The sequence below is a fragment of the Peromyscus leucopus genome, chromosome X (assembly GCF_004664715.2).
Source record: "Peromyscus leucopus breed LL Stock chromosome X, UCI_PerLeu_2.1, whole genome shotgun sequence".
NCBI classification, from domain to species: Eukaryota; Metazoa; Chordata; class Mammalia; order Rodentia; family Cricetidae; genus Peromyscus; species Peromyscus leucopus.
This window is the reverse complement of record NC_051083.1, coordinates 83,395,644-83,423,123: the sequence shown is the minus strand read 5'-3', so window position 1 is coordinate 83,423,123 and position 27,480 is coordinate 83,395,644. Positions and strand designations below refer to the sequence as shown.

Sequence of the window (27,480 nt, the reverse complement as noted above, 5' to 3'; positions counted from 1 at the left end):
TCAAGAGACTTCCATATTGATCTCTTGTTTATAATAATGGATCTCTCATGTCTAATGAACAATTCAGTACTGAGATGTATATGCAAAATATATAAAAGTGTACATATATCATTTCCTTAATTGGCAATACGAGTGCACTGAGGCAAGAGTTTAAAGAGCTGAAGTTTGTTAACATTTAAGGAAACAGCTAAGCTGATTCTGTTGGTGCCTGGGAAGTGTCCCTACTTACAGATTTTGCAGTGGCAGAAATATACTGAACAACCATCTCACGCTTGGTGGCAAAATCCTTGTTTCGTAAAGGAGCCTTCTTTTCTTCATTAAGGTTCATATCCTCCTGTTAGAAAGAACATTTGCTGTGAGGATGGATAAATTATTGCTTAAGTGCTTCAAAAGTGATTAATGCAATTAATATCTAACATCAAATAGTTTTTGGATAGTTCACTATTATTTAACACTTGAGATACCATAATTTTGTGTATATTTCACATGTATTCATGATCTATATTTCTACCTAGCTAAGCAGTGACAAGAAAAAATATTTAAAAACTATAGATATGCATTATACCCTCCTAGCAAAGCCATTCATTTATCTCAATAGCAAACACACACACACACACACACACACACACACACACACACACACACATTACTCTTTGGTCAATGTTTCCCAAGGAACACTGACACTCAAGAAACCAAATGTGATAGGCAAATTTAACAAGAGACATAATCACCAAAGAAAAGTTCTCAGAAAGTTGCTATATATGAAAAAGAAAAAAAGAGGAAATCTAGCTGACTGTGTGTGTCTATGTCTGTGTGTGTGTGTATGACAACAAAAACTATGCTTTAAATTACCTTGTATCAACCATACAAGTGCTTCATTATAAAACATCACACATGTATATAATACACTTTGATCATGTTATTGCCCCCCTCTGCCACTTCTTATCCCTACACGTTTCCTACAAACCATTTACTCTTATAAATATCTCCATCCTACTACTATTGTAGCTATAGACAACTGACTCATTACCTCCCCATTTGTGTGCAGTTTAATTTTTGTTAATGTTTTATTATAAAGCTGGATATGAAATATATACAGAAATATTTTAAAAACTGTATTGAAGTTGAAAGGCAGTGACTTTTTATGTCTTCTTTACTTTTAAAATTGGAATCATTATTTATTGGGCATATACTATACACAAGGAACTGTGCTTGGCTATTAACACTGAAAAGCTGACACACTGTTTTTACGCTCAAATTAAATACTACTATTTATGAAGCAATTCCTGATCCTTAATAAATTGTATGTATGTTTGTTGACTAAGCTAACATAACTAATTCATGATCTAATAGGTACAAATAATTATAATGGAGGCAGGTATAAGATCCTTTGAAGCCGGGCAGTGGTGGCACACGCCTTTAATCCCAGCACTCGGAAGGCAGAGCCAGGCGAATCTCTGTGAGTTCGAGGCCAGCCTGGGCTACCAAGTGAGCTCCAGGAAAGGCGCAAAGCTATGCAGAGAAACCCTGTCTCGAAAAACCAAAAAAAAAAAAAGATCCTTTGAAAACATAGAACAGATGGTAAGGTCAGCAAAGATTTAGCCTGGATTTGAGTTATGAAGGTTGAGAAAAAAAATCTAACAGCCAGAAGACCAGTTAAAAGATTCCCAATGGTCATCTGTCATTTTTGGCTGCCCAGTGACATTTAGACATGCCTTTTACGGAGTTTTTTTTTTGTTTTGTTTTGTTTTGGTTTTGTTTTGTTTTGGTTTTTCGAGACCGGGTTTCTCTGTGTAGCTTTGCACCTTTCCTGGAACTCACTTGGTAGCCCAGGCTGGCCTCGAACTCACAGAGATCCGCCTGGCTCTGCCTCCCGAGTGCTGGGATTAAAGGCATACGCCACCACTGCCCGGCTTGCCTTCTACGTTTTAATGCATCCTCACATTGTCAATTTCACTTTAAAAATGACTCCATATAAACTGCATTTGTCTACTTCTCTTATATATAATTTCAGTACAGACATGTGGCTTAGTCTTCACCAATGAAATGCATTTATAAAAGGTATAGACTCAGAAATAAACTATGTGAAGAAATAGGCTATGCACAGGCCATCCATCTTGCTGGTGTGGGTGGCAACAGAGATGACGTAGATAGGGAGCTGATGGCAGCAGCCACACATTTTTTACTTAGACAGACCAATTGGTTCTGGAGTGGCAACAGCTCCTTAATCAGACTATATTTCACTATGTGGCTCTACAAGCAATTCCTATATTGCCATCTGGAGTCTATTACTGCAACCCTCTTGGTTGAAGAACAAACTAGTATTTCTTAATACTTAACCTACTTTTAAAAATCTAGAACAGGTATTCTTACTATCAAAAATTGTGAGATAGTGAAGCATTTCAAGTGAATACTGTTAACTGTCAAACTAAAGAAATGATAGCTGGATCAAAGGAAATTAATTTAAGAAGCATGCAAATGTTTCTTGAAGTCTGCATTTTTTTTCAGGCTAAAATATACATATCAGCTTCAATTTATGTTCGGGTGACATCACTTAGACTCTATCTCTACCACTCTAAAATATTCTGAGGCTTCTCCTTCATCTTGAGATAACACATCTATTCATCCGACCTTGGATTTTACGGTGTCATTGGCTAAGCACATCATTCCATAGCCTCATATTGTACTTGTTTTCATCAAAATTCCTATGTTCTCTCCACACGTGTTGGACTATTTCTGTACTGCCTCAAAACAATCTGATGAAATTTCTGTCTGATACAAAATAGTTACAATGAATCTACACCTCCCAAGTGAAATCAACTGTGCAACTGTCAACATATTCTGGATTTGTAAACTTCCCAACATAGCCTGAAAGGGTAGTAGTGCCATCTCTTCTTCCAGTGATATTTCTACATTGGTACCTCCATTTGATTTTTAATGGCACATACTACAGTGGTCAGGCAATCAAAGAAGAATGGCGTTGTCAGAAAACAGGCAAGACGATAGAGGAATGTAAGATTATACACCTCAGAGAATGTTGTCAAGATTGAGTATGAAGATACATATCAAGTGATGTACATTAACCAGTACCCAGAGAATAATATCTCCCTCTAATGCTATCAATTGCCCACCCTCATTTTGCGACCTTTTTTTGCTTAACCCTTTATACTAGGTTGTCAGTGACTGTTACGCGTAATATATAATTTCATACTTCCCACAATTTTTCATATGATGCTGCTCCCTCTGCCACTTTTCCCTCTGTGAGCTGCTGCTTCCCACTTAATCCACATCTGGCCAGTTCTTACAATGCCCCATTTTGAAATGGGAACCTTCATCCTGTTCTTCCATACTAATTTTATTTATAATTAACACTTTGTCATAGAACAATCATCATGAAACTCTAAGGTAATTGAAGGCAGGAACTTACTTATCTCTGCAATCACAGCCAAGATCCTGGAAGTAAGCACTTACTGAATTTTTTTGAGCTTGTGTGATACTTGAGAACTTTTCTTTAAATATTGTAAGTTGCCTCAGAATCATTAGCATTTTTTTCACTTATGAAATGGCTGCCTACATTGGTTAGGAATGGGTAGCATTCATATGAACAGAAGAGTCTATAATGACACATTTGTTTCTTATATAAATAAAAAATATACTACTAATTATGCAGCTGATACCTCCAAATCATTAACTCCAGCTTTATAATACAATAATAAAACTAAATAGAGCAATACTCGTAACTCAATATTAACTCTAAACAACATAATTGAATATGAAACTACTTCTGAACACAGAGTTCTTTGATAGTAAAAACACAAACCAAGTTTTAAGCGTATTTCATGTTTGTTTAATGTATCCACAATATATGAGGAATACAGTGTTAAAAATGATGTTGAAGCCGGGCGTTGGTGGCGCACGCCTTTAATCCCAGCACTCGGGAGGCAGAGCCAGGCGGATCTCTGTGAGTTCGAGGCCAGCCTGGGCTACCAAGTGAGCTCCAGGAAAGGCACAAAGCTACATAGAGAAACCCTGTCTCGGAAAAAAAAAAAAAAAAAAAAAGAAGAAAAGAAAAAAAATGATGTTGAAGTCTACATAACTGATCACTTAGAATAGTTTTCAATTACACCATATTTGTAAACATCATCTCTTTTCTGTTTTCACATCTCATTCAGTTATCTCTCTCTAGACACATTCCTTTACTTTATCAAATAGTTTGAATTTTTATTGTTTTGCTTTTATTTCATTTATTTGTTTGTTTATTTATTTATTTTAGTGATGGGGCTTGAACCCAGGGCTTCATATATATGCAGCACATGCTATAACAGTGGCCTACACCTGTAACCCCAAACATGTAACACTAAAGTGATGAAGAAGGAACTATATAAAAGTAGAGTCAGATGAGAATGTTGAAAGTAATATCAGCTGAATATTACTTCATTTAATCTTTCATTCACTCTTTCTCATTCCTCTCTGGTTTTCTCTCTTTCCTCTATCTCCAAATCTTAGGCTAGAGAAATATGGATCTTTATGGAAAATTAATTAATGGCACCCTAGTACCTAAAATACACTAGTATCAACAATGAGTATAATTATTTTTAATGTTTTGTGTTTTAAAATTAGTGGAATTTTATAATGTTATTTAAACAAATAATTTCCAAGTTGTTTGGGTGGTAGGTAAGTTTCAGCTTGGTTGTATTCTGTTTTATCAATACAGGATTTTGCTGTGTAGTTCAGGCTAGCCTAGAACTCCTAATCCTTCTGCTTCAATCTCTCAGGTATACATGCCTATACCCAACTTTATTTTTTCCACAATTCTAGTTTCTTTGAACAAAAAATAAAATAAAATATTTGCTACTCAAAATCAAATGAAAATATCGAGAGTTTTTTTTATGTAATTTAACCAGTGGCCAGTTAACCTGGCATTTATCAACTGCCTTAAGTTTTCAAAAGATTCGTGTAGCTCTATTAAACTACATACATTGTAGCCACATAACATATAAGAGCTGGGGTAGAAAAACAAAGTCAAATAGGTAAAGTGGAAAGATAGTACTTCTGAATATAGAATGAGGCTAAAGACAGAGGTAAAAGCATAATATTAAGGGAATATTAATAAGTTTGATACACAACTTCCTCATCTATTTCTTTTTTCAAGGTCCTGTTAGAGGCCTCCACCCGAGATCATGTATTACATCAGAAAACAAAACTAGGATTTTCACTGCTGAATTGTTAATTGTGAGTACAATCTTCAAGCAATGTTTCTAAAGTAGACAGATTACATAAAGGATCCACTAGGGTAGAAAAATGGCAGTCATTCAAAAAATTAAAGAAAATAAGACTTACTAGTACTTAACAGAGAATATACACTAGATTCCTCTTTGGATCCATAGGTTTGAATGGTATATGAAGTGGCTTAAAGGAGCAGTGAGATATTCACAATGCATATTTATTCATGTTCAGCATACTACAACACACTACAGTCAATGTTAGGTATATATTACTGATTATTTTATCTACTTTCAACAAAATAAGCCCTGAGAAAATGGAAACACAACTCTAAGTGATTCCTATAAAGACAACAGATTGAAGATAATAGGATAATATCAATAATGCAAGCACACGGGAACAAGAAGATAGGTGACTGCTATATCTCTTATTCGTAATTCAGAGTCTTTTATCCATTATCACATAGTAAAAATAACAAAAATCTAACTCTAATGAGCTGTCTCCATAAGACAAAAATGATTAAAGTAATCATTTGAAATACAGTTACATATCAATTATGATAATGACCCTCACTTTATGTGCGTATTATACTTTAAAATATTAGGCAAGGGTAGTAAAAATCCACCTCAAATTAACAGGCCATTGAAATCCTAGCAGCGAGAGCATGAAGGAAGCATCTTCAATTTTCTCAGCAATAATTAGAATCACATGATCTAAATCCTGTACCTTAGTGATAGTGTAATAACTTAATGGCACATGTTTATGCGCCTCTTTTGAATTTTCTTTAATAGCAAGAAACAAAAGGCCTCACAGCAGCTTGGAAACAGTTGGTAAAAGCAGCTGAAATAATAAATGCAAAACAAAAAAAATAAAATGCCTTCCTTGTCATCAAATACTTTCAGAAGACACACAGAAATCACTGTCAAAACAAACAAACAAAAAACATACTAATGTAGGTATTAGGAAAGTAACTCAAGTGTAGGATGGTTCATTATACAGCTGTTTTGTAAAATAGCTTATAGTTGTTTCAATACACACATACATATACACCACTTTTCTTGGGGTCACTAAGACAACAATTTCACAGGGAAAACATATTGCCAAAATAAAAGTTGTAGTTAATATGAGGCTTTCAGGAAAAAACACAAGTAGGAAGAATTCCTGAACACACATACATGTGGAAAACTTCAACAGTCATTGCAGGAAGTACTTTAATCCAAAGTGCACAGGGTGCTATACAAATAAAGAAGTCAGCTTTTATTTAAAAAATAAAGACAATAAAATAAAAAATCAAGCCAGCCAGGGTGATATCTCACACCTATAAATCTTGCACTCTAGAAACTGCAGAAGGAGGATCACAAGTTCAAGGCCAGCCTCGAGTACCTGATGAGTTCCCAACTAGTCTCGGCTATAGAGTGAAACTATCTCAAAAATACATTTAAAAAAATACAGAAAATATTCACATAATTTTGAAATGAGGTAGGAAGCAGACATGAAAATATTTTCTCACTAACCATACTAAACAATGTAAGGTAGTATCAGAATGACCAATGTATGTTTCCCCTCAATTGTGGTTCTGAGATTTTATATAAATATGGAAAATCATGTATGTGTAATACATGAAAATAGATGTGAAGTTGTCTTGGGGAAAAAAAGGACTAATTTAAGTTGGGAGGGTTAATAAAAGGGAAGCTAGGAGAGTATGAAGAGGGCAAAAATGCTAATCATACAATCTGTACTTGTATGAATACTTGAAAATACATTTTAAAAAGAAAGAATATATTTTCTCCCTATAAACACATCTCAGGTTATTGCAATATAAAGTATTTTAAAGCATAATTTAGGCATTTCTCTTTTAATTTAAGTTCAAGGGTACCCTGGGCTACATGAGATTGATACAGTCTAATAGAGAAACAGAGTCAGATGGCGGAGGCTCACACTTTTAATCCCAGCACTAGGAATGTGGAGACAGTAATTAATATAAGGCAGGAGGAGACAGGAGCTCAGTCCCCCTTTGCTCTGAGGACTCCATAGAGGTAAGAAGTCTCTGTAGAGGTTGGCTCCTTTACTTCTCTGATCTTCCAGCATTTATCCCAATATCTGACTCCGGGTTTTTATTATTAAGATCAATTAGAATTCACGATAGAGTCAAATTAGAAACTAACTGCTTTTCCTGCATAAACCCCAGGTTCCAAACAGCCAGCACATGCACTGAGGACAGGACCCAGTCCCACTGCCTGGGGGCCTCCCAAACAGTTCAAGCTAATCAACTGTCTCACCTATTCAGAGGGCCTGGTCCAGTTGGGGGCTCCTCAGCTATTGTTCATAGTTCATGTGTTTCCATTAATTTGGCTATTTGTCCCTGTGCTTTTTCCAATCTTGGTCTCAACAATTCTTGCTCATACAATCCCTCTTCTTTCTCGCCAATTGGACTCCTGGAGCTCCACCTGTGGCCTGGCCATGGAGGGGACTGAACCTGCCTGGGCTGAATCTACCAGGTTGAGCTGAATCCCCAGGGGAGTCTTTGCCCTGGAGGAGATGGGAATAGTGGATAGGCTGGGGATAAGGCGGGGGGGGGGGGGGGGGGACAAAGGAATCCGTGGTTGATATGTAAAATTAACTTAAATTATAAAATTAAAAAAACATAAAAAAATAAAAACAACCGAAAAAAAAGAAAGTAACTGCTTTTCAAAGAACTTCATGTGGAATGACACATATTGGCTGACCCAACTTCTATATCAGTCTTCTGCTGAAATCACTGTTAATTCTTTCTTCTCAGGGCTAGATACTGTCTGGAGTAGACAGCCGTGAGGATGGGGATCTATATATGAATTACATAGAAGAGAAAATTGAAAGAGTCTATGTCTCTAGTAGCATTAAAGATTCCTTCATTAAAATGTACTTGGACCCACTAATATACCATGCCATACTCATTGCACAGCTGGCTGTCGTCAAAGGGGACTGGAATTTACTTGTCCTGGTGAAGCTTGACTAATGGATTGGATTGATAAAAATCAATGCCCTGATTAAGTTTTTGCTAACTACTTACTTGTTCCATTTGAACTTGCTTTTTGTTTTATGTATTTTATGCATGTGAGTGTTTTGATGTGTATATGTCCGTGTACCACATTTGCCTGGTGCCTTCAGACATCAGATGAGGATGTGAGGTCCCCTGAGATGGGAGTTACAGATGGTTGTAAACTATCAAGTATGTGCTAGGATTTAAAACCAAAACCTCAGGAAGAGCACCCTGTGCTCTTAACCACTGAGCCATCTCTTCAGCCCTGAACTTGGGCTTCTTTGTCAGCTTTTGGCTTTGACTATGACTTAATATAACCAAATACCAAGATAAAATGAACTTTAGAGAAAAGTAGTCTAATTGTTGCCTGTTTAAAAGCATGGGCTCACTGTCTGCACCCAATAAAAACAATCATAAAAGCAAAAGCTTTTTTCTGAAGAAAGAAATTCATTGGGAAACCTCATTCATTTAAGGTTTTCTCAATCTTGACTATGCCTTCATCTTATAAGGAACATAACATTAGCATATGTATATATACTCATAGTTTAATGTCAGACATGTTGAGGTTACTTGCAGAAATATATATACATATATACTCACAAATGAATTCATACACATAAATTTATTTTTATATATACTATTTCCCAAGTGAGGAAGAAAAACCAAAAAGTTTAAACCACTGCATCAATCCTAAGGTTACAAAGCTTTTTTGTAATATGTCAGTGCAAGGTAGTAAGTGTTCTAGGCTTTGCTCACAAAATAGTCTTTCTTTTTATTCTTTTCTGGGTTTGCTATTTTGTTTCAGTTTGGTTTGGTTTGGTTTAAGTATTTGAGACAGGGCCTGTGTATCCCAGATTAGCCTTGAATTCTCTATATAGGCCAGGATAGCCTAAATTAGAATTACTTTTTTGCTACAGTACAGAGGAGACACAAAATAAGAATTTTTTAAAAAATACAGCTGCATTCAACAAAATATCCTTTGTAGACAATGATTCATGTAATTTCCATGTGTCTTTGAACAATTTTCTCTTTAACCTTTTAAAACATAAAGCATGAGGCAAGTGAAGTGGCCTTGCAGGGAAAGGCACTAGCCATACAAGTCTGGTGACCTGAGTTGGGCCCTGGGGAACCCATAGTAGGTGGAAGGAGAAAATCAACTCTTGCAAGTTGTCATTTTACCTCCACATACACACAGCAGCATGTGTGCATTCCTACCTGAATTCACACATCATACACACAGACACACAGACACACACACACACACACACACACACACACACACACAAACACACGCAGGTATGCATGCACATGCACACACAACTGTAATAAAATAAAAATATAAAACACAAAGCAACATTGTTAGCTTACAGATCATACAAAGTGAAGTCCTCCTGTGGGGAACAGTACCTTTGATATGTTTATGTCCTCTGAAACAAAAGAGCATCTAACATTCTGGCGAGAGCTGTCAAAGCAAATTTACCAGGACTTGCGACTTGCTTTTTTGCTATTCCTTCTTTCCACAATGCCACCTTATGTTTTGATATGTCACCCTATCACAACATAAACTCCTTGATCATCAAGATTTTCTTTGAGGTATTCGCTGCTCTCTCTCTTTCCAGAACTTAAAATAGTGCCTAGGATATTGGAACCCTTGAACTTTGATGAATTCCTCAAACTCTAAGAATGCACTGATGCCAGAAAACTAAAGACTGATAATTCAGAAGTGGACACTGGCTTTTCACATTTTCTTTCCAACTTCATCTGCTTCTTTCCTGAGCCCCCATGAGAGGCTCAAAGGACTATATCCACACTAAAGCAGCTGATCCACAGCTATCCTAGAACTAGGGAAGCCATGCTTACCTGTCTCCCTGCCTAAACTCTGCTCTCTGAGGGTAAGGGGAGGTGCTGTATTTATTTCTAAACCTGAAGCCCATAGCATACTATCTAGTACATAGCACAGAACAACTAATAATTGCTAAAATGTCCTTGTGAAAAATATGAAAAATGCCCTTTTTAAAAAAGGTAGTATTTCAAGGCATTTCCATATGCAGATCTAGAAAAGAAGCAGCGGGTACTGAACTTGTCCACTACATCAAATTGTAAACCTAGTTCTTTAATATCTCCTCCTTCAATGTCTGTCTCCCTTTCCCTTATGAACTTTTCGCACTAATAACTGCAAAAAAAAAATTAAACTGATCCAGATCCAGACTAGTTTTGACATCTGTTACCGAGCGCTACTCCTTTACATGTTTCCCATACAATTCTTCACAGTAAAATAAAATGTAGAGCATAGTCTAAAATGTAGGGTAAGGATGTAGGAAATTTAAACGTAACTGGTGGAAACTGTGCTGTATGAACAATTTCTTAGACTCTAATCATTTCTGACAACTATTCCATGACTTTTTTTAGATATGAAGGCCTAGTTTACCAATAATGTATTTTATGGGAACTTAACTGCTAATTAAACTTACTTATGCTAAGAGCACTCAAAGGTCCTCGGCCAAGCTAACCAACTTCTAAAAACCTGATGCTGAGTGAGAAAAAAAGATCCCTTAATAGCAGTCAAGGGAACACAATATGCTTTGGTTAAAGTAGAGCACCTGGTGTCCAGAGGCAATTCTTCTGTGTAAACTAATGAAGGGGAAAAGGAAAAGAACAAGATTAAAAGCTTTAGGATGACCTGTGAGAATTCTAACTTGTGAAATACAAAACCGATAATTAAGCACTTATTACATATAAGTATCCCATCATTAAATTATACCAAAGATGTAAAGTACACCAAAATAATACAAAAAATAGTGTTTTGTCGTTTCATGCCTGGGCCATGAACATATAGTAAATAGAAACAATGCTGATTCTGAAAATAAAACATTCACTGTAAGGCAATATTGGTCAAACTAAAAATAGCATACATACACAGTACAAGAAAACTTCTCTCAAAGAATAGATACAATCCTTTAAATGTTTCCTATTTATCTTAGTTGTTAACTTTTAATCAAACCATGTTTCTCACAAAGCTATTCCTGATACATTTTATTATTTTAAATAGTGTGTTTATTTATAAATGATATTCACACATAAAAGTTTTTCTGTTCTCAATGATTATGTTGGCAACTGAACAATGATCAAGATTTACATGATAAAGGAAAAACATACTACAAATGTTTATAATATATATTCACTATGAAGATATGTACTCGCTGAATATATTCACTTACATTTATTTGACACTTACAAGTTTTTCAATTGATAAAACCTGTATTTACCATGTACAACACACATTGTTCAGTGACTAAATGTAGCCCATTAATATATACTATTTCAAAGAATTGTGTGCTAAGAACACTTTTTATTAAACCTTAACATTTTCAAAACAATGTGTTATTAATTATAGTCATTACTTTATACAACAGATCTCTGTAACTTATTCCCCATACCTAAGCAAACACTTATAATCCTTTGTCTATCATCTCACTATTTTTCTCCCAACAACTTCAACTCCTGTGTTAAAACTAGTTTTTATTATCATCTTGTCAAAATATAGAGTCTCCTGGAAATGGGGAATCTAAATAGAATAACTGACTCAGACTAGCAACCATGTCTATGAGAAATTGTCTTGACTAGTAACTGATATGAGAGGACCCAGCCCATTGTGGGCATTGCCATCCCAGAGCATGTAGTCCTTCGCTATTTAAGAAAACTAGCTGAGCATAGTCTTGGAGTGAGCCAGTTAACAATATTCCTCCTTGGTTCTAGCCTCCAGCTGCCTACCCTGACTTCCCTCAGTGATTGACTGTTACCTAGAAGTAGAAACTAAATCAAACCTTTACCTCCCCATGTTGCTTTGGCCATCATGTTTTTCACCACAAGAGAAAAGCAAATTAGAACTCGACTATAACCACCATTCTACTCTCTAACTCTATGACATCAAGTTCTTTAGATTCTGTACAACAATGAGATCATCAATATTTGTTTTTCTAAGCCTAGTTTATTTTTCTTTTTATAAGACAAACTAAGCCTACAATGTGGTAACTCATCTCATACCTGTTTGAATGGCCATGCTCAAAAAAACAAAAGATAACACCTATAGGCAAGGATATGGAAACAAGAGGACTCATTGTGTTGCTGATGGGAATCTAAATTAGCATTGCCATTATAGAAAATAATATAGTCATCATCAAATAGTAAATAGCATAATCCAGTAGTCACACTACTGGATATAAACACATTTTGTTGACAATATTCAAGTATATAATATTTTTATGTAGGTGACAATGATATATTTGATATGTATCAAATTAAATAATAACACAAAATTATATTTCCTATAAAATATATGTATAATATCCTCCTCCAAAGCCCTAAGGAAAAAAAATAATTCCATTAGGAAAAATGTAGTACTAACTTATACATTTGCTTAAATAACAATGACTCCAACAAATTCTTCTACAAAATATCATACATTTAAAGATTTGTTTAAGTCTCTAAATAAATAAAACTCTAGTAAACATTAGAATTAACATGAAATCATAAAACATAATCATGCAATGTTATAGTTTATATAGTACCTACAAGTTGTAAATTAATGGGAATCACTATTGCATAGGGTTTCAAGCCTATAAAAGGCATGCGTGCAACTTGGAGAAAAGTAGTAGAAATATGACAGTATTTGAGATGGATTGATATAGGATGCCTCTATGCAGCTAGCTTCTTAACTACAATCCTCCTCCCTCAGCCTCCAGAGCATTGCTATTATGGGCATGCACAATGACACCAGGCAACAATACAATAGCTTTACACTGAATAAAATGGGGGAACCAAGGTCTAAGTAGGTAAAAAAAGAATGCGAACTATTTATATACAGAGACATAACAAGCAAAACAGTTCAGTTAGTGCAGAGTCTAAAAGCAAGGTACATGTGGTAGTAGAGACCCATGAATAGTCTCTTCTGATCCTTTCATTTTATTCCATAAATAAGGCAACAAAGTCATCAGCAGAAAAATACAGAAAGAGTTCTAATATTTCAACAGCAAAAATGTGATATAGTCACCTAAGGCCACAAGTGTAAGGACAGTGGGGTCATTTAAAATGACTGTCCAAAGACATAAAGACCCATGTGCTTTGGAAAAGGAATCTGTCTCAGAATTACAAGAGGTATACTGGATAAGAAGCAAAGCCTGGAAAATGAGCAGAAGAACAGTTAGGAAGCAATCTTAGTAGCTACAAGAAATAACTACGAGAAGGACTGTCTAAGCAATGAGAAAGGACATAGATCCAACAGTTGTTACAGAAGCTGAACCAATAGGATCTGACCAGCAACTAAGAGTTAAATGAGAAAAAATGGATGGAGTAGAACATAACCCCATACTGCTGAACTTTAAGGAACCTGAATATGGCAAGGGCACTGAACCCAGAAGACACTGTCAATGCTGCCAAAGAACTAGCTAAACTGGTCAGCAACTTAAAGCTATAAACTTAAGTTTTGAGTGAAAGAGAAAAGACCTAAAAAGACACAGTGTTATTAACAAAATAATCTCAAAGAATGTTTCTGGGTTTATTGTTATTGTCATTGTTTTTGGCAATTAAGTCAGGACAATGGAATAGGAAACAGAAGCAATCGAGTAACTGAGAAATATTAATAATTAAAGATGGAATAGGGCTTCTTTGACAAAGGAAGGGATGAGACAAATGTTACTACATTCTTTTATATAAAATGTATGTTGATGTGTAGGAAGAGAATGTTAAATTAACAAATTATGTTTTCATATCTCTAAAAGAGATGTGGTCAAGCTAACCAATGTGAGATGGCCCAATACTTCATTTATCCCTTTTCCAGACATAAAGTGTTGAATAATCCAAGTATTATGTTTATTATTTTAGAAATAATTTAAGCCACACAAAAAGAAACATAAAAACTCCACAAAATGTAAATTGTGTGACTGCTGCTAATATGAGAAAGAGAAAGAATTAATTCCTTACTTCCAATTACCATTTTGTTGTTTATTTTACACTCTGTCTTCCCAACTGTATTTCATATAATCAACAGGCCTTGTAGACTTGGGTGCACTTTGTTTTGGACCAGCAAGCACACAAATTAGTTAATGGAAAAATTGATTTGGTGTGCCACAAACTACAAAATACTAAAAGACGAAGAGCAATAAATCTGTTGCTGATTTTAGGCACTATGACTAGAACAGATAGGCATTCTAGCAAATAAACAAACAAACAAATCCAGATATTCGTGGAAATGCTTCTGTTTTGTCAACAAGGGTTGATGCTGTCCTTTATATGACATAAACAGTCCATCACAAACATCCCTATTTAAAATGCAGTGCTAGGCTAGACACAGTTTAAAAGGACAATGAAATTAGAGGGTGAACTCACCATCATTTTCTCAAAGAGGTCCAGAACTTCCTTTTCAGACAAATTCAGAGATCGTTCATCATATAATGGCTGAGCTGCTGGAAACTCAGTCATCGCGGCTTGAGAATCAATAGGATGTTGAATAAGAGGTTTTTCTTTTTTGACGGTAGATTTTCTGAAACTTGTAATTCGGTCACGCTGCAGAGAAAAAATAAAAAGCCCTAAGAAAAAGATCAGGAGCCAGAAACATGAAGAATGGAAGCATCAAAATGGCACTTAGTATAATATATATTATTATAGTCTCTTGACAAAAACGTTATTGTAAGCAGCAAGCTCCAGTTAGAGATTGGACTATTTTGCAACCTTGAAGTCATTATTAAGCTTCAGAAGTCTGGGGGTGAAAAAAAACGTGCCTCAAAAGTAAAACTTAGTCACTTGTCATTTCTGTTTTGCAAAGGAAGAGACACTTTTGATCAAAATCTTGTGGCTGTTTCTGGGAGAATGGGTCTTTGGTGCCAACTTCATGCTATGGAAAGAGAGAAAGAATACAGAGATACTGATTGCAAACTCAAAGGGAAATTTAGGGTAATGTTTTTCTTCTGCATACTGCAAAAAATGTAACAAGTATATATGAATAACTGTCAGTGTAGCAGTTGACTAAACTGAATAGCATGGAGTCTGAAGACAGACACAGGGAGTTCAAATCCAAGCTGAAAAATCAGTATATCAGAATCAGTCATCAGGAAATTATTTTCTGTCACTGTTTCCTCTTTACACTATAGGTTAATTGTGAGAGAGAAATACACTTGCTGTGTGTCGATGTTATTACTTACTGTTATTACTATATTCCTCAACTTTTCCCTTCCCAAATATTTGGCACCAATTGAAAGTGAAAAGAAAGCTAAAGCACTCATTCCATTTGCTGGAAATGTAAACAAATATCTTTCTCATCCATGTATTATTTTAATGAACTCACTACTTTATGGATATTTCCTTTAAACCATTGATACCATATACAATCTCTAACAATTAGCTTGCTCTTTTCATACCAAGGGAGTCAAGGACTTTGGCTGCATGTCAACAGGCCATTGGATTTGAGAGCTACCAAATATTTGACATCCAACATTAGTAACATTCATAAAACTGAAGGCAACTCAGTTTTATTCTGGTGTCTGTTAGAAAGCACATGCAATATCACCAGGTCACATTAAGCAAGCAGGCATGTTAGCTATGAGGACAGTGAATGTGCACTGCCATGTTACCACAGTCCTTTTAAATAACCTTAAGAATACAAAAACATTACAAACATTACTACAGTTTTTATGTAAAACTTTGTTGACACTCTAAGAGAACATGTGCTTTATTTTACTGATTGAAATAATGTTTCTTTTAAACCATAATATGTACTTTGAAGAAAGCAGTCTTAAGCAGCTTAGTTAGGATTACAAAAATTATTTGAGTATATGGTTGCTTACAGAAAGATTATAGAAACCACAATATTTTAGAGCTGGGAAAAAATGAAATAGCATCTAAACCAACTCCCTCAATTCACAGAACAGTTAACTCACTTAAAAACATGAGTCCCTGGTTCCAGTCTTGGCTTTCAAATTACAATTATTTCTTTAAAATTATTTGAACTGTATTATTAAATTTTGTTTTAACACTTTGAGGGCAGCCAAGTTGGTTTAGATAGGTAGTATCTTCACACAACTCAAGAAAAATAATTTTAGTAATCCCAAATAAACTGAGTCAAATTTTACTTAAAGATATGGTGGACATGAAAGCATTTAAATATGCAATTGGCCACTAAATTAATATATCTCTTCCCCATTCACTTCATATCAATTAAAAATATTTATACAGTCCAGGCTTTTGTACTGAGTATCGGCATTACTAACATATAGATTTGATATGTCTATGTGCTTCATTTTAGTGAAAAAAAAAAAACACACTTTTTTATTTCAGTTGTATTTTGGTAAGAAGATGAAGTCAAGCTGTCTGGCTACTTTCATCTTCTTAGAGCAGGAACATTGTTTTACATCTTTTGTAGATAGGTAACTTCTTGCAGAAAAAAAAATGAAACTGCCTAAAATACTATTCAAGAAAGTGTAAGTATAAAGAGTGCATTTAAATATTAGCTTATAAATTTTGCTGGGCGGTGGTGGCACACGCCTATAATCCCAGCACTTGGGAGGCAGAGACATGTGGATCTCTGTGAATTCGAGGCCAGCCTGCTCTACAGAGCTAGTCCAGGACAGGCTCCAAAGCTACAGAGAAACCCTGTCTCAAAAAAACAAAATAAATAAATAAATAAATAAATAAATAAATAAATAAATAAATAAATAAATAAATTTAAATAAGAATTACTACTGCACTCTGAGCTTGAAAACCTGTAAGCTTTTAAATTCAACAGCACAAATCTGAATAAGATAATGAACTTAATTTTTTTGATTTGTAAATAATTTCTTCTAATATCAATATTTAATGTATTCAAAATTTATTTGGCTATCAAAATAGAAAATGTTCATGTTTTCCAGGGTCCACATTTATGCACCAAACTTTAAAATACTTTTTGGTATATATTAGGATGATAAAAATATATAATTTAGCTGGGATCTAACCCAACTGTTCATGTAAGTTGCTTCTGTTTTTGAAGAAGAGTGAGGCACTGGGTAGCCCTGGCTAACCTAGAACTCCCTATGTACACCAATCTGACCTCCAACTTGCAATAATCCTCTTTTAGCCTCTGGAGTGCTAGAATTACAGATATGCACCATTATGCCTGGGTACAGTTGTTATATTAATATGTGAAAAAGGAGAAATTACTCTATTGGTAATTATCCTATTCTGTTCTATTTTCTAAATATTTAGTTACTTTATATGTTGCATATTTCCATGCTTTAATGTCCACTTTTTTAATGAAAATGTAACATGCATAAGCAATGCAATAACATGCTACTCACACCACCTTACCACATCATCTGCCAAAGTTTTTATTTGAATGTTCTATTAAAACCAAAAGGAAACAAACAAACAAAAAAAAAAAAAAACGTCAGATAAGAGAAATTCCTAGGTCAAACAAGACAACAATAACTGAATGAATTGAATGATTCTCATTGTTTATCAAATATAAATTGTCAAAAAAAATTACAAAGTTCAACATTCAAATAATACATCCATTACAAAATGAAGAAAATTGTAGGAATTACAAATGAAGGCTTGGTTGGGGGAAGGGTTATCTATTTGTCTTTAAATATGGATGCTAAGATCCCCCTTTCACATCTGGTTCAGTATAACAGTGTTCAAATATGACAAATTAGTCAGTGAAATTATCTTCCTTTACAGTCTTTGAAAAGGTTTGTTAATGAATATTATTTTAAAGATCATTAAATTAAAATAAAAAATAACAGTAGCAATGTCACGTACAACCACCATTACTTAGTGAGTAAAATGTTAAAATATAACAAAACTAACAATTCAATAAACTTCAGGATTCAAAGGGTATTGCAAAGTCTTACAATAGCATACAGTCAGTATAAATTCTAGATCTCACCATTTAAGTATAGCCACACATCACTTCATGATGGTGATATGTTTATAGAAATGTCCAATAAGTGACTTCATTGTTAGGTAAACATCACAGAGCATACTTAAGCAAACAAGGATGTCATTAGATGATATACTATTACAGGATCACCATATGTGTAGTCCCATCTCTGTCTCAGACTCTTCATGGAGCACATGACAATACACTAAAATGTCATTTAAGACATAGATTTAGGGAAGAACCATTCCACAATAGTTAGAAATTGAATTTAGCCCTTCTGACTTTTTTCATAATCTTGTTTCTTACAGAAGAAGCTGAATAAAGTATATTTAACATGGTTGTGGATGTTGGCATGTATTTTTACTAAGTAAAATACAGTGCTTTCACTGCAGAGAATTCCATTGTGAGTTTTCAATAAGTCAAAACTGCTTGTCTCAAAATCTCAGGAAATTGCCTACAATTACTACTATCCTCTCTGTGCTATTAAAGATAACCCTTCCCTAGAACAGCTGCAGCAAATGTACTAGTGCATGAATAGATCTTCTTTGTATTTTTAATTCTTCGATTCCCTCAGGAATTTAAACTTCTAATCCCTGTTCTAAATCATCATAAACCACAACCAATCTTTATTGCCTTGGAAAAACAAAAGAGGGGCTTGGAAGATGGCTTAGTAGGTAAATTGCTTACTGAACAAATGGGAAAACCTGAGACTGAAACCCATCTTAAGCCAGGTGCAGTACTGTGCATCTATAATAGCAGTACTCTGACAATAAAATGACAGGAGAACTCATGATAGCTAGTGAGCCAACCAACCATGTAGGAAAGAACAAAAAAGAGGCCCTGTCTCAAACAAGATAAAGAGGTGAGGACCTAGAAACACCCAAAGCTGTTCTCTGACCTCCATTCATGCATGAACATGCTCTGGAATGTATGTATACACACAAACACACACACACACACACACACACACACACACACAACATACACACAGAGGCACATGCACATACCCACCACATACATACACACATTTAAGTGCCCACACAGACACACACATGCCCACACACATATATATACAGATGTATACATACATACTTGCACACACAAATGCATCATACACAAGTACAAAAGACAAAAATAGGGATTATTTACATCAAAACTAAAGCAATCTTTAAAAGATTAATTCACCTTAGAACTTTCTCCACCTACTATTTTCTCTTGAGTTTCTGTGGTGGGTTACAGAAAATTTCCATGCACAGTGATAGACTTGATTTCTTATAAAGCACAATTACAGATCTGAAGTGACCCTGCTAACATCTGACATGAGCCTGTCCACCTGGGTTTTTGAGATAGATTACCTAACTCTTTAAGCAACTACTGCTTTCCTTTCCTTCCATTCCTTCAGGGTTATAAAGTTATGATTGGAAACATCTATATCTCCAAAGCAAGAATATAAATTAGAAGAAAAATGATTTGCTGTAGTCAAATTCCCTAAGTTAAGGTACATGTATGTCAGAAATGCTTCAAATCTGTATCTCAATTGAACACATGTTGACAATTTAATCAGTGGAGACAAACACAAGAAAAATAGAAATGTTATCTTTTCACTTGGTTTTACAGGAAGAATATTCTCACAGTTCTCTATTTTTGATTTGATGTTCTTTTTGTTGGGTGAACTATAAGATAATCTGTGTAAAAATTTTCATTTTACAAATAAAAGTGTACCATTTATGCTAATGGTACTCCTGCATTCCATTTGTCTATGCTTAAGACTTCTACATTACATCAAGCTTTATTTCCAATAGCCCAAAGACTAACTGTTCAGTAAACACACACACACACACACACACACACACACACACACACACACACAACCTCTACCTCAAGCTACCATCAGCTCTTATTCAGATTTTCTTAGTAAACTCCTATCTTGTTTCCCTTACTTTATCTTTGTTCTCTTACAGTGAGTTTTGAAAAAGGCAAAGTTTTGAAAATCAAAGTCATGTCACTCCTCAGCTCAAACCTGCAATGACTCTATTTTCCCTTCCAAAGCAACTCAGAGTCATTACAGCGACTGCAAGACCCCTGACCTCACTTCTTACTGCTTCCTCTTCATTCAACTAGCTCCATTCACACTAACCACCTCACTGCTCCCAAGAAAAGCAATCACCCACAGGAATTCACTCTTCGCTCTGCCTGCAACACTCATTTCTGTTATCTGTACAACTTGCTCCTTAATCCCCCTAGCAATGTTTTTTTACCTCAGTAAGGCCTACTCTGGTAACACTCTTCTAGTAATAATGTGGGCCTAATCCCCACATTCCCTTGTTGTTCTTTCTTTCTTCCAATAAAATTTAATATACCAATCTATTGCTATTCATTGTGTGCTGGCTTTTGCTTTGTTTTCACTAGTGCTGGGGATGTAACCCATGGCCTTGTACATGTTAAGCAATCGCTCTTCCACTGAGCTACAGCCCCAACCATTTACTATCTGTTCTGCTCACTATAATGTGAGCAGTATAAGGCTAGGGTTTCTTTTCCGTTGGTTTTGGGCTGTGTTTCTGATGCCTAAAACAATGTTTGGTACACTAAGGCTCAATAATGATTATGACTGACTCTCATACTCCCTTTCATAAATATTTAATGCCTTTTGGACTAATAACCCAAAGGCATTCAAGCGCTGTATGACTTGGCCCCAGGCCACCTGATACTTCTTCCCTCTTGACCCTTGTACTACATAAAACAAAACTGAAATCTTTTACCTAGTGCATGTCCTATGATGTCCTGTTTGTAGCTTTGCAGATCCCTTGACATGGAATGTTTATTATATTTCTATTTCTAGAGTGCCTCTTAAATTTAAAATTTGACTATTGGCAAACCAAATGTGGAACCCTGGTTGAAAATAAAACTGGAGAATGACTGTGCTCTATTTTATTCTTGAAGAATTTTTTTTCCTAATATTTACTTTCGAGAATGATAGAGCACCCCAAGGCACAAAGCAAATTATAGACATGTAAAAAAATTATCACAATTACTTATGATAGAGAGCCATAAAGAAAAACACTCTGCTCTTGATTTCTTGATTTATAATTTTTATTCTACTACAGAACATACATTCTATATAAATGTGAACATTTACTGTAATAAGACTATTTTCTAACACATTTCTCTTACTAAAATATTTGCTTTCAGGAGCTAGAGAAATGGCTCGGCAGTTCAGAGCACATACTACTTTTGTAGACTATACAAGTTCAGTATCCAGCACCCACATCAGGTGGCTCATAACCACCTGTAACTCCAGAAGATCCAACACCTTTTCTGATCCTGCAGGAACCTGCACATACATTAGACACTCAGGTAAACACATACACACATATGCACATAAACAAAAATAAAAATATTTATAATCTTGATTTCACAAATACCATAGTTCATAAATATCATGATATTTAAAACATTTCTTTAAAATTGTTTGAGAGAACAGAAATGACCATGGTGTGCTGAAAAGGAAAATCTTCAGCAAACACAAAGAGACTGAGTTTCAGAAATTGTGACTTTTGGCCACTCCATACTGAAAATCTACTGAAATCATAGTATAAGTCACAATTAAATGATTAACAATAGAAAATAGATGCTTTCTGCAACGTGACAGAATGTCAATCAAAATGAAATGTACAAAAGCAATCCATTACAGTAACAAAATGACACCAAACAGGAAGTTCAAAGAACTGTAAAGAACTACTTTGGGGAAAGATTAAACCAATCACCTTCATATGACGTGATCTTGAAAACACATTCCACAGAAAAACAATATTTAAAAAAATAGATAAACATCATTTCATTTCTAAATGTTCTTTTAGAAAAAGTTCTCAAATCATTTCTGAATTTAATTTATATAGATGTAAATATCTTTCCCTCAAACCACATGGAAGTAAACATGGATCTTACTCCTTTGTACAAACTATAGAGCTATACATACACATGGACTTAAAAAAATACAAAACCAAAAGATAAAAGTGACCCCCAAAATTGGAATCACAGCCTTGAATTAAAAGCACTGATTAAAGTCATTTTGGAAAGGTTTTGTTTTGCAAATCTAATGATAATGGTCATTACAGTGGGGGTTTATTACATCAATAAATATAGTGACCATATATTTTCATTAAATTCAACTCTGAAGAAGCAATCAAACTATGCATTAGTCAAGCAATCAGAGTTTATTAAACTTCATTTATGATGAGCTATATTAAATATAACAGTGCAGTATTATATAGTATTATCTAATTATAAAAGAATTGCTCTATAATCTCAACCCCTTAAGAATAAGAGAAATGGTGGACTTACTCATAAACTCTAATGTTGAAGTTCTGATTGCAATGCAAAAGATCATTATTGCAAGAAAATTAAGTTTTAATTTTCTCAATCAGGCAGAAATTAACAAAAGCAGCAAGATGTAAAGAGTCAACTCTCTCATGGCTAATGTTACATGGAAATACAATGCTTTTATAAACATTGTGCAATTAGTCTAGCACCACAGAAATTGGACAACAAAATTGGATGTAATTCAAAAGTCTCATCGTCAACTCAAAAACTCAATCACTGTATTTGACAACTTTCTTCTTGTTTAAAGAAAATCAATAAGTTGACCATTACAACAAAGATGAATGGTCAATTATTCACCCAGCTTTAAGTATCTTGCTTTCCAAAAGGGCCAGGGCAATAGGACACAGAAAGACACATTCAAATCAATGTAACAAATACTTGATCATCTACTATAAAGGTTCTCATTTAGAGATCAGATGATTGAAAGAACAATCACCAAAAAATGTGGAAAGGGGAAGTGCTGTGGGAGTTCTGATGAAGCAGTACCTTTCCAAGTTAGAGAGATAATGAGGAAAGGGAGTAAGGGAGTCAGTACCCACCAGGCAGGGTTGGATTCCTCTACACTGCATGTCTGCCCAATACCTACTTATTCAGATTGGTAGCAGTCATACTAGGAAGTAGTTCTGTCTTCCAACTTTTAAGATTTTATACTCTGAACTTTCAAAACTAGCAAGACCAATCAAAAATAATTCCAGGTCATTTGAATACCTAGTAATCAAAATCAACATTCTAAGCAATCACTGAAATCTTTCATAGAGATTTTGTGTTAGTTTAGTAGCTCTCTGTTCTATTTATTTCACTGAGAAAATTATGTATAATCTGATTTTTAGAAGCAAGCTCAACGTAGAAGTTTGCTTCTAGGATGATGGGAAAACAAATTTTAGCTTTCAACATCATGGAAATATTTACTACCTGTATATAAAATTACCCTCAATCATTCTTTCATCTCCTTTCTAACATAAGGTCATTTTCTAACAGGAACAAATCATCTTAGGCAATATTGTCCTCCATCACAATTAGCATTCATGAATAGATGCTAAACGAACTAGCAGCATGCTAAGCAATGCAAATTTAAAGAGACATGGCCCTGCTTTCAAAGGCCAAAACACTAGCAGATGAAAAGATGAACTTATTGACATTAAGCTCTAATTATCCTCCTTACTTTGCTTGTTAACATCTATAACCATTCATTTCATCATTTAAGTAGAAAAATGTTTATATTTTTGTAACATTAAGCACACCATCTCAGAAATATTGTCAAGATAAAGCCTCAAACTTTAAGCTGCCAGAGTTTTTGCTACTACAAATCAAAATTCTTTCTGCCATTGTTCTAACAAAAAAACATTCCTTCTGGGATCTTCTTCTCAAGCTGTTCTTTCGATGTAAAAGAATAAAATATTTATATACAAGAGATCAAATATAACATCAAAGTCCAGGGCTTCAGTTTTCTTCATGAAGCAATAGACTGGTACTATATTAAATTAGTTTTGTTAGTCTGTCCTAACAAGATATGAGCTCAATATGAAATGAACTGTACTACCATAAACTTGAACATCAAGACAGTCAACTATGATATGGGAATCCAACAGTCTCTTCCACTTAATAAGCATGATCCACCTTAGGACATGCTCAGGAAATGTATGCTGGCCACTTAGGTGTTCAACAAAAGTTCCTAATAATGAATTAGTTGAATCCACTTAATATCTGCATTAAGCAAAAAAATGTAGGAATAAACAAGCTTTTTATAGTAGCACAGAAATTACATTTGTTTGCTATGTACTAAACCATCTGAGATAGGAAGAAGAATTGGACATGAAAGTTTTTCCTTCTTGGACTATGCATTTAAAAAAACCGGAATAGAAAATCTAGCCTTACATAATTACAGATATTTCAACATTTCAATGCAGTAATTAGTGCATTAGATTACACTTGGATCAATGAATTAGCCAAAGGGAGATCGATGTTTAATAAATAAAATTTTACCTTCTCTGTTAACCAATGGATGAATGAATTGAGCAAACATTAAGCAAGTACCCACTATTAAACAACCAGCACTTTATGGTATATAGACGTATAAGACATGATTCCTTCCTTAAAGCAAATGCAATCTAACCAGCAGTGAAAACTAACCACATAAAAACAAGTCAGTAATGAAATACTAAGCTCTAAAGTCTGCAGCTTCTCATCCTCTACCACATTGTGCTCTATTATCAAGACAGAATTCATTGCCCTCTATCTGTAAGACTTTGTTCACTATTTACATGTTGTATTCTACTTATTAGAAAACAAGTCCCCTCCTAGCAGAGATTTTGAGGGTCTCATTAGCTCTCTGATCATTAACATTTTGAACAACGACTGGCACCTAATACCTGTTCAAATATTTGGTGGATAAATTCTTTTAAGTACAAAAAGAATTCAGGGAAGACATGGTTTAACTATTTCTGAAGTGGAACTTGGTTGAGAAACTCTGCTAAGAATTGCACACTAATCCCTGGATAGGAATAGCCATGAAGAGGGAAAGAAGGAAAAAAGCCAGACAGAGGAGTGCTTCGGGGAAGTTGGGAGGAGTGGCCTTAGGAAACAAAAGATTTAAGAGGAAGGGCATTAGATTTTCAAGATGCAGGCTGTGGTCAGATTAGAGTCACTCTTGAAAACTACAAAGGGTATTCTTCACACCCTCTAGGGGTCCTGAGGACTTCTTGATTCACAGAAGGGCAAGGGGTGTGTGTAATGTTTTTAAAAAGCTGAATTTGAATAGCATGGATCCACAATCTTCTCTGGAACTTGTGAAGCCTGATATGTTTTGGAATTCCAAATAATTCAAGTTTGAGAAACATGGTTACATGTACAACAAATAACAAAACATATCCACGAAGACCCAGAGTAGCATACTGAATTGCATTCAGGTTCAGTAATAAAACAAGGATGTTCCACCAAACAGCCTAAATAAAGTCTACACACAGATTTAAGTAGGCCAAATTTTACAGCCAAATTATAAAAGGCCATTTTCAGAGTTTACAGGTTTTATAAATTCAGAAAATGGTTGTGGCCCCATGATATTCATGACTGATTGAAGAAAGACTCATAAGCTCAGGAGAAGCTTGCAATAGTTAGCAAGTTTGGTCTTTTCTATGTATGTATCAGCAACCTTCTAATGAGTGTTGATTAGGTGCTAGGCATATATAAGAGCCTTATATATGTTGCCTCCCACATATTTAAGCACCCATAATAATGCTATGGAGGAGAATTATTATTCTATTTTGTATTAGCATTTTTAATTAGCACGTAAGCCATATGATTAAGATCCCATGCTTTGGGGGCTGGAGAGATGGCTCAGTGGTTAAGAGCACTGACTGATCTTCCAGAGGGCCGGGGTTCAATTCCCAGCACCCACATAGCAGCACATGACTGTCTGTCAGTTAACTCCAGTTCCAGGGACCTGATACCCTCACACAATGCACATGAAATAAATTTAAATAAATTATTTTTAAAAATCCCATGCTTTGAAACTTCTATCTCATTCAAAAGTCTTTAGTAAACAGTATGGGTCAGTTTAACACTCCTGGTTAAGGCTTGAGCTTGTTGTCAGTCTTGGCCTTTCTTTCCTTGACTATTTTGCTAGACTTACAGTGCTTATTCCACCTCACTATTCTTTCTTCTTCAGTTGGCCATCTCCCATTCATCCTTTCTGCTCTTAGCTAAGATTATTGTTCTCCTGTAGTAAGTGACCCATGGTTGCTGACCTCCCCCTTTTGTAATTACCAGATTACAATTATTTGCTATTACCTTCCTTGCTACATTGGAAACACAAAGTGGTCAAGATTAAAAATCTCTCCTCCACCTCTCTGCCTACATATCAATCTCTATGCAGATCTTTTTCCTCTCCTTTTTGTATTGTTTATTGGTGTCATTGTTTTCAGAGTCTTCCTGTGCAGATCAAGCTAGCCTCAAACTGTCAATCCCCCTGCCTCACTCTCCTCAATTCTGGATTTTCAAGCATATACAACCACACCCAAACTCAGGACTAGGTCTCATTATTCTTTGTTCCTTGGGGATTTTACACAATGTCTAGCATAGAGTGAGGATTCAGATTTGTAATGATTGATGGAACTGGGGCTGGGAGGAGGAGGGGTGACAGAAAGAAAAAGAGATCCAATTGTTATGATAAGAGCTCAGATTAGGTGGTAGCAATCGGAACAGAGAAAGCTGTTAGTATATGTAATTTTGTTTAAAATTACCCTTGTTATTGAAGCAATGTACCCAGACATATGATTGTTGTTTGTATTAAATAGAGTAATTTAAATATATGCTGTTGTGATTACTATCTTTACACCACACAAATAACCTCTAAATGGCTATGATTACTACTACTAGATACTTCACCTTACAATGACTTGCCATGCATCTTCTTCAAGCAGCTTTTATAAATAACCACATCATTTAGTTTTCCAAAGTAGCTGAAAAATTAATCTGACAAAACAAAATGATTCACTCCTTTAAAAAGCTTCAAGAACATAAGTTGCCTAAAACTGAAAATTACACCTGAATTTTGAATATGCTGTTATTAAACCTAATTTTATAGGAAAGTGCAAAAAATTCAACGAACAATTTAAGTTAATGTCATTACCAGTACTTTTAGCTGATATTTCTCAATTTCCTAACAATCCACATTTCAGGAATGAGGCAAATCTAAAAGTCTGTTTGTTTAGCCCAGGTTTTTAGCTCTTGGGAAACATAAATTCTTAGGTTTCCATATAAAAGCAGACAGCTTCAGTTCTGGGAAAGAAAGGCAGCCTTTTACAGACTCACACAAAAATTAAAAAAAAAATTATAAAACCAACCTTAGAACAATACAATTGACAAATATTTTAAAACTAAGAAGCTTGAGGAGAATATGATTATATGGTAGCCAAAACTAATTCAATTTTAGGAAGGTTTACAAAAGGTT

General features: G+C 34.9%; 1 protein-coding gene across 1 annotated transcript in view; it reads right to left on the bottom strand.

Annotated features, from left to right (window-relative positions):
- Nucleotides 1-27,480, bottom strand: part of LOC114696996 (protein diaphanous homolog 2-like) — a 761,266-nt gene that overhangs the window by 691,129 nt on the left and 42,657 nt on the right. Inside the window, 3 exon segments of the mRNA XM_037199207.1 lie at nucleotides 230-334; nucleotides 14,627-14,803; nucleotides 17,579-17,611. Of these exon segments, the coding sequence (XP_037055102.1) occupies nucleotides 230-334; nucleotides 14,627-14,803; nucleotides 17,579-17,611 (315 nt within the window).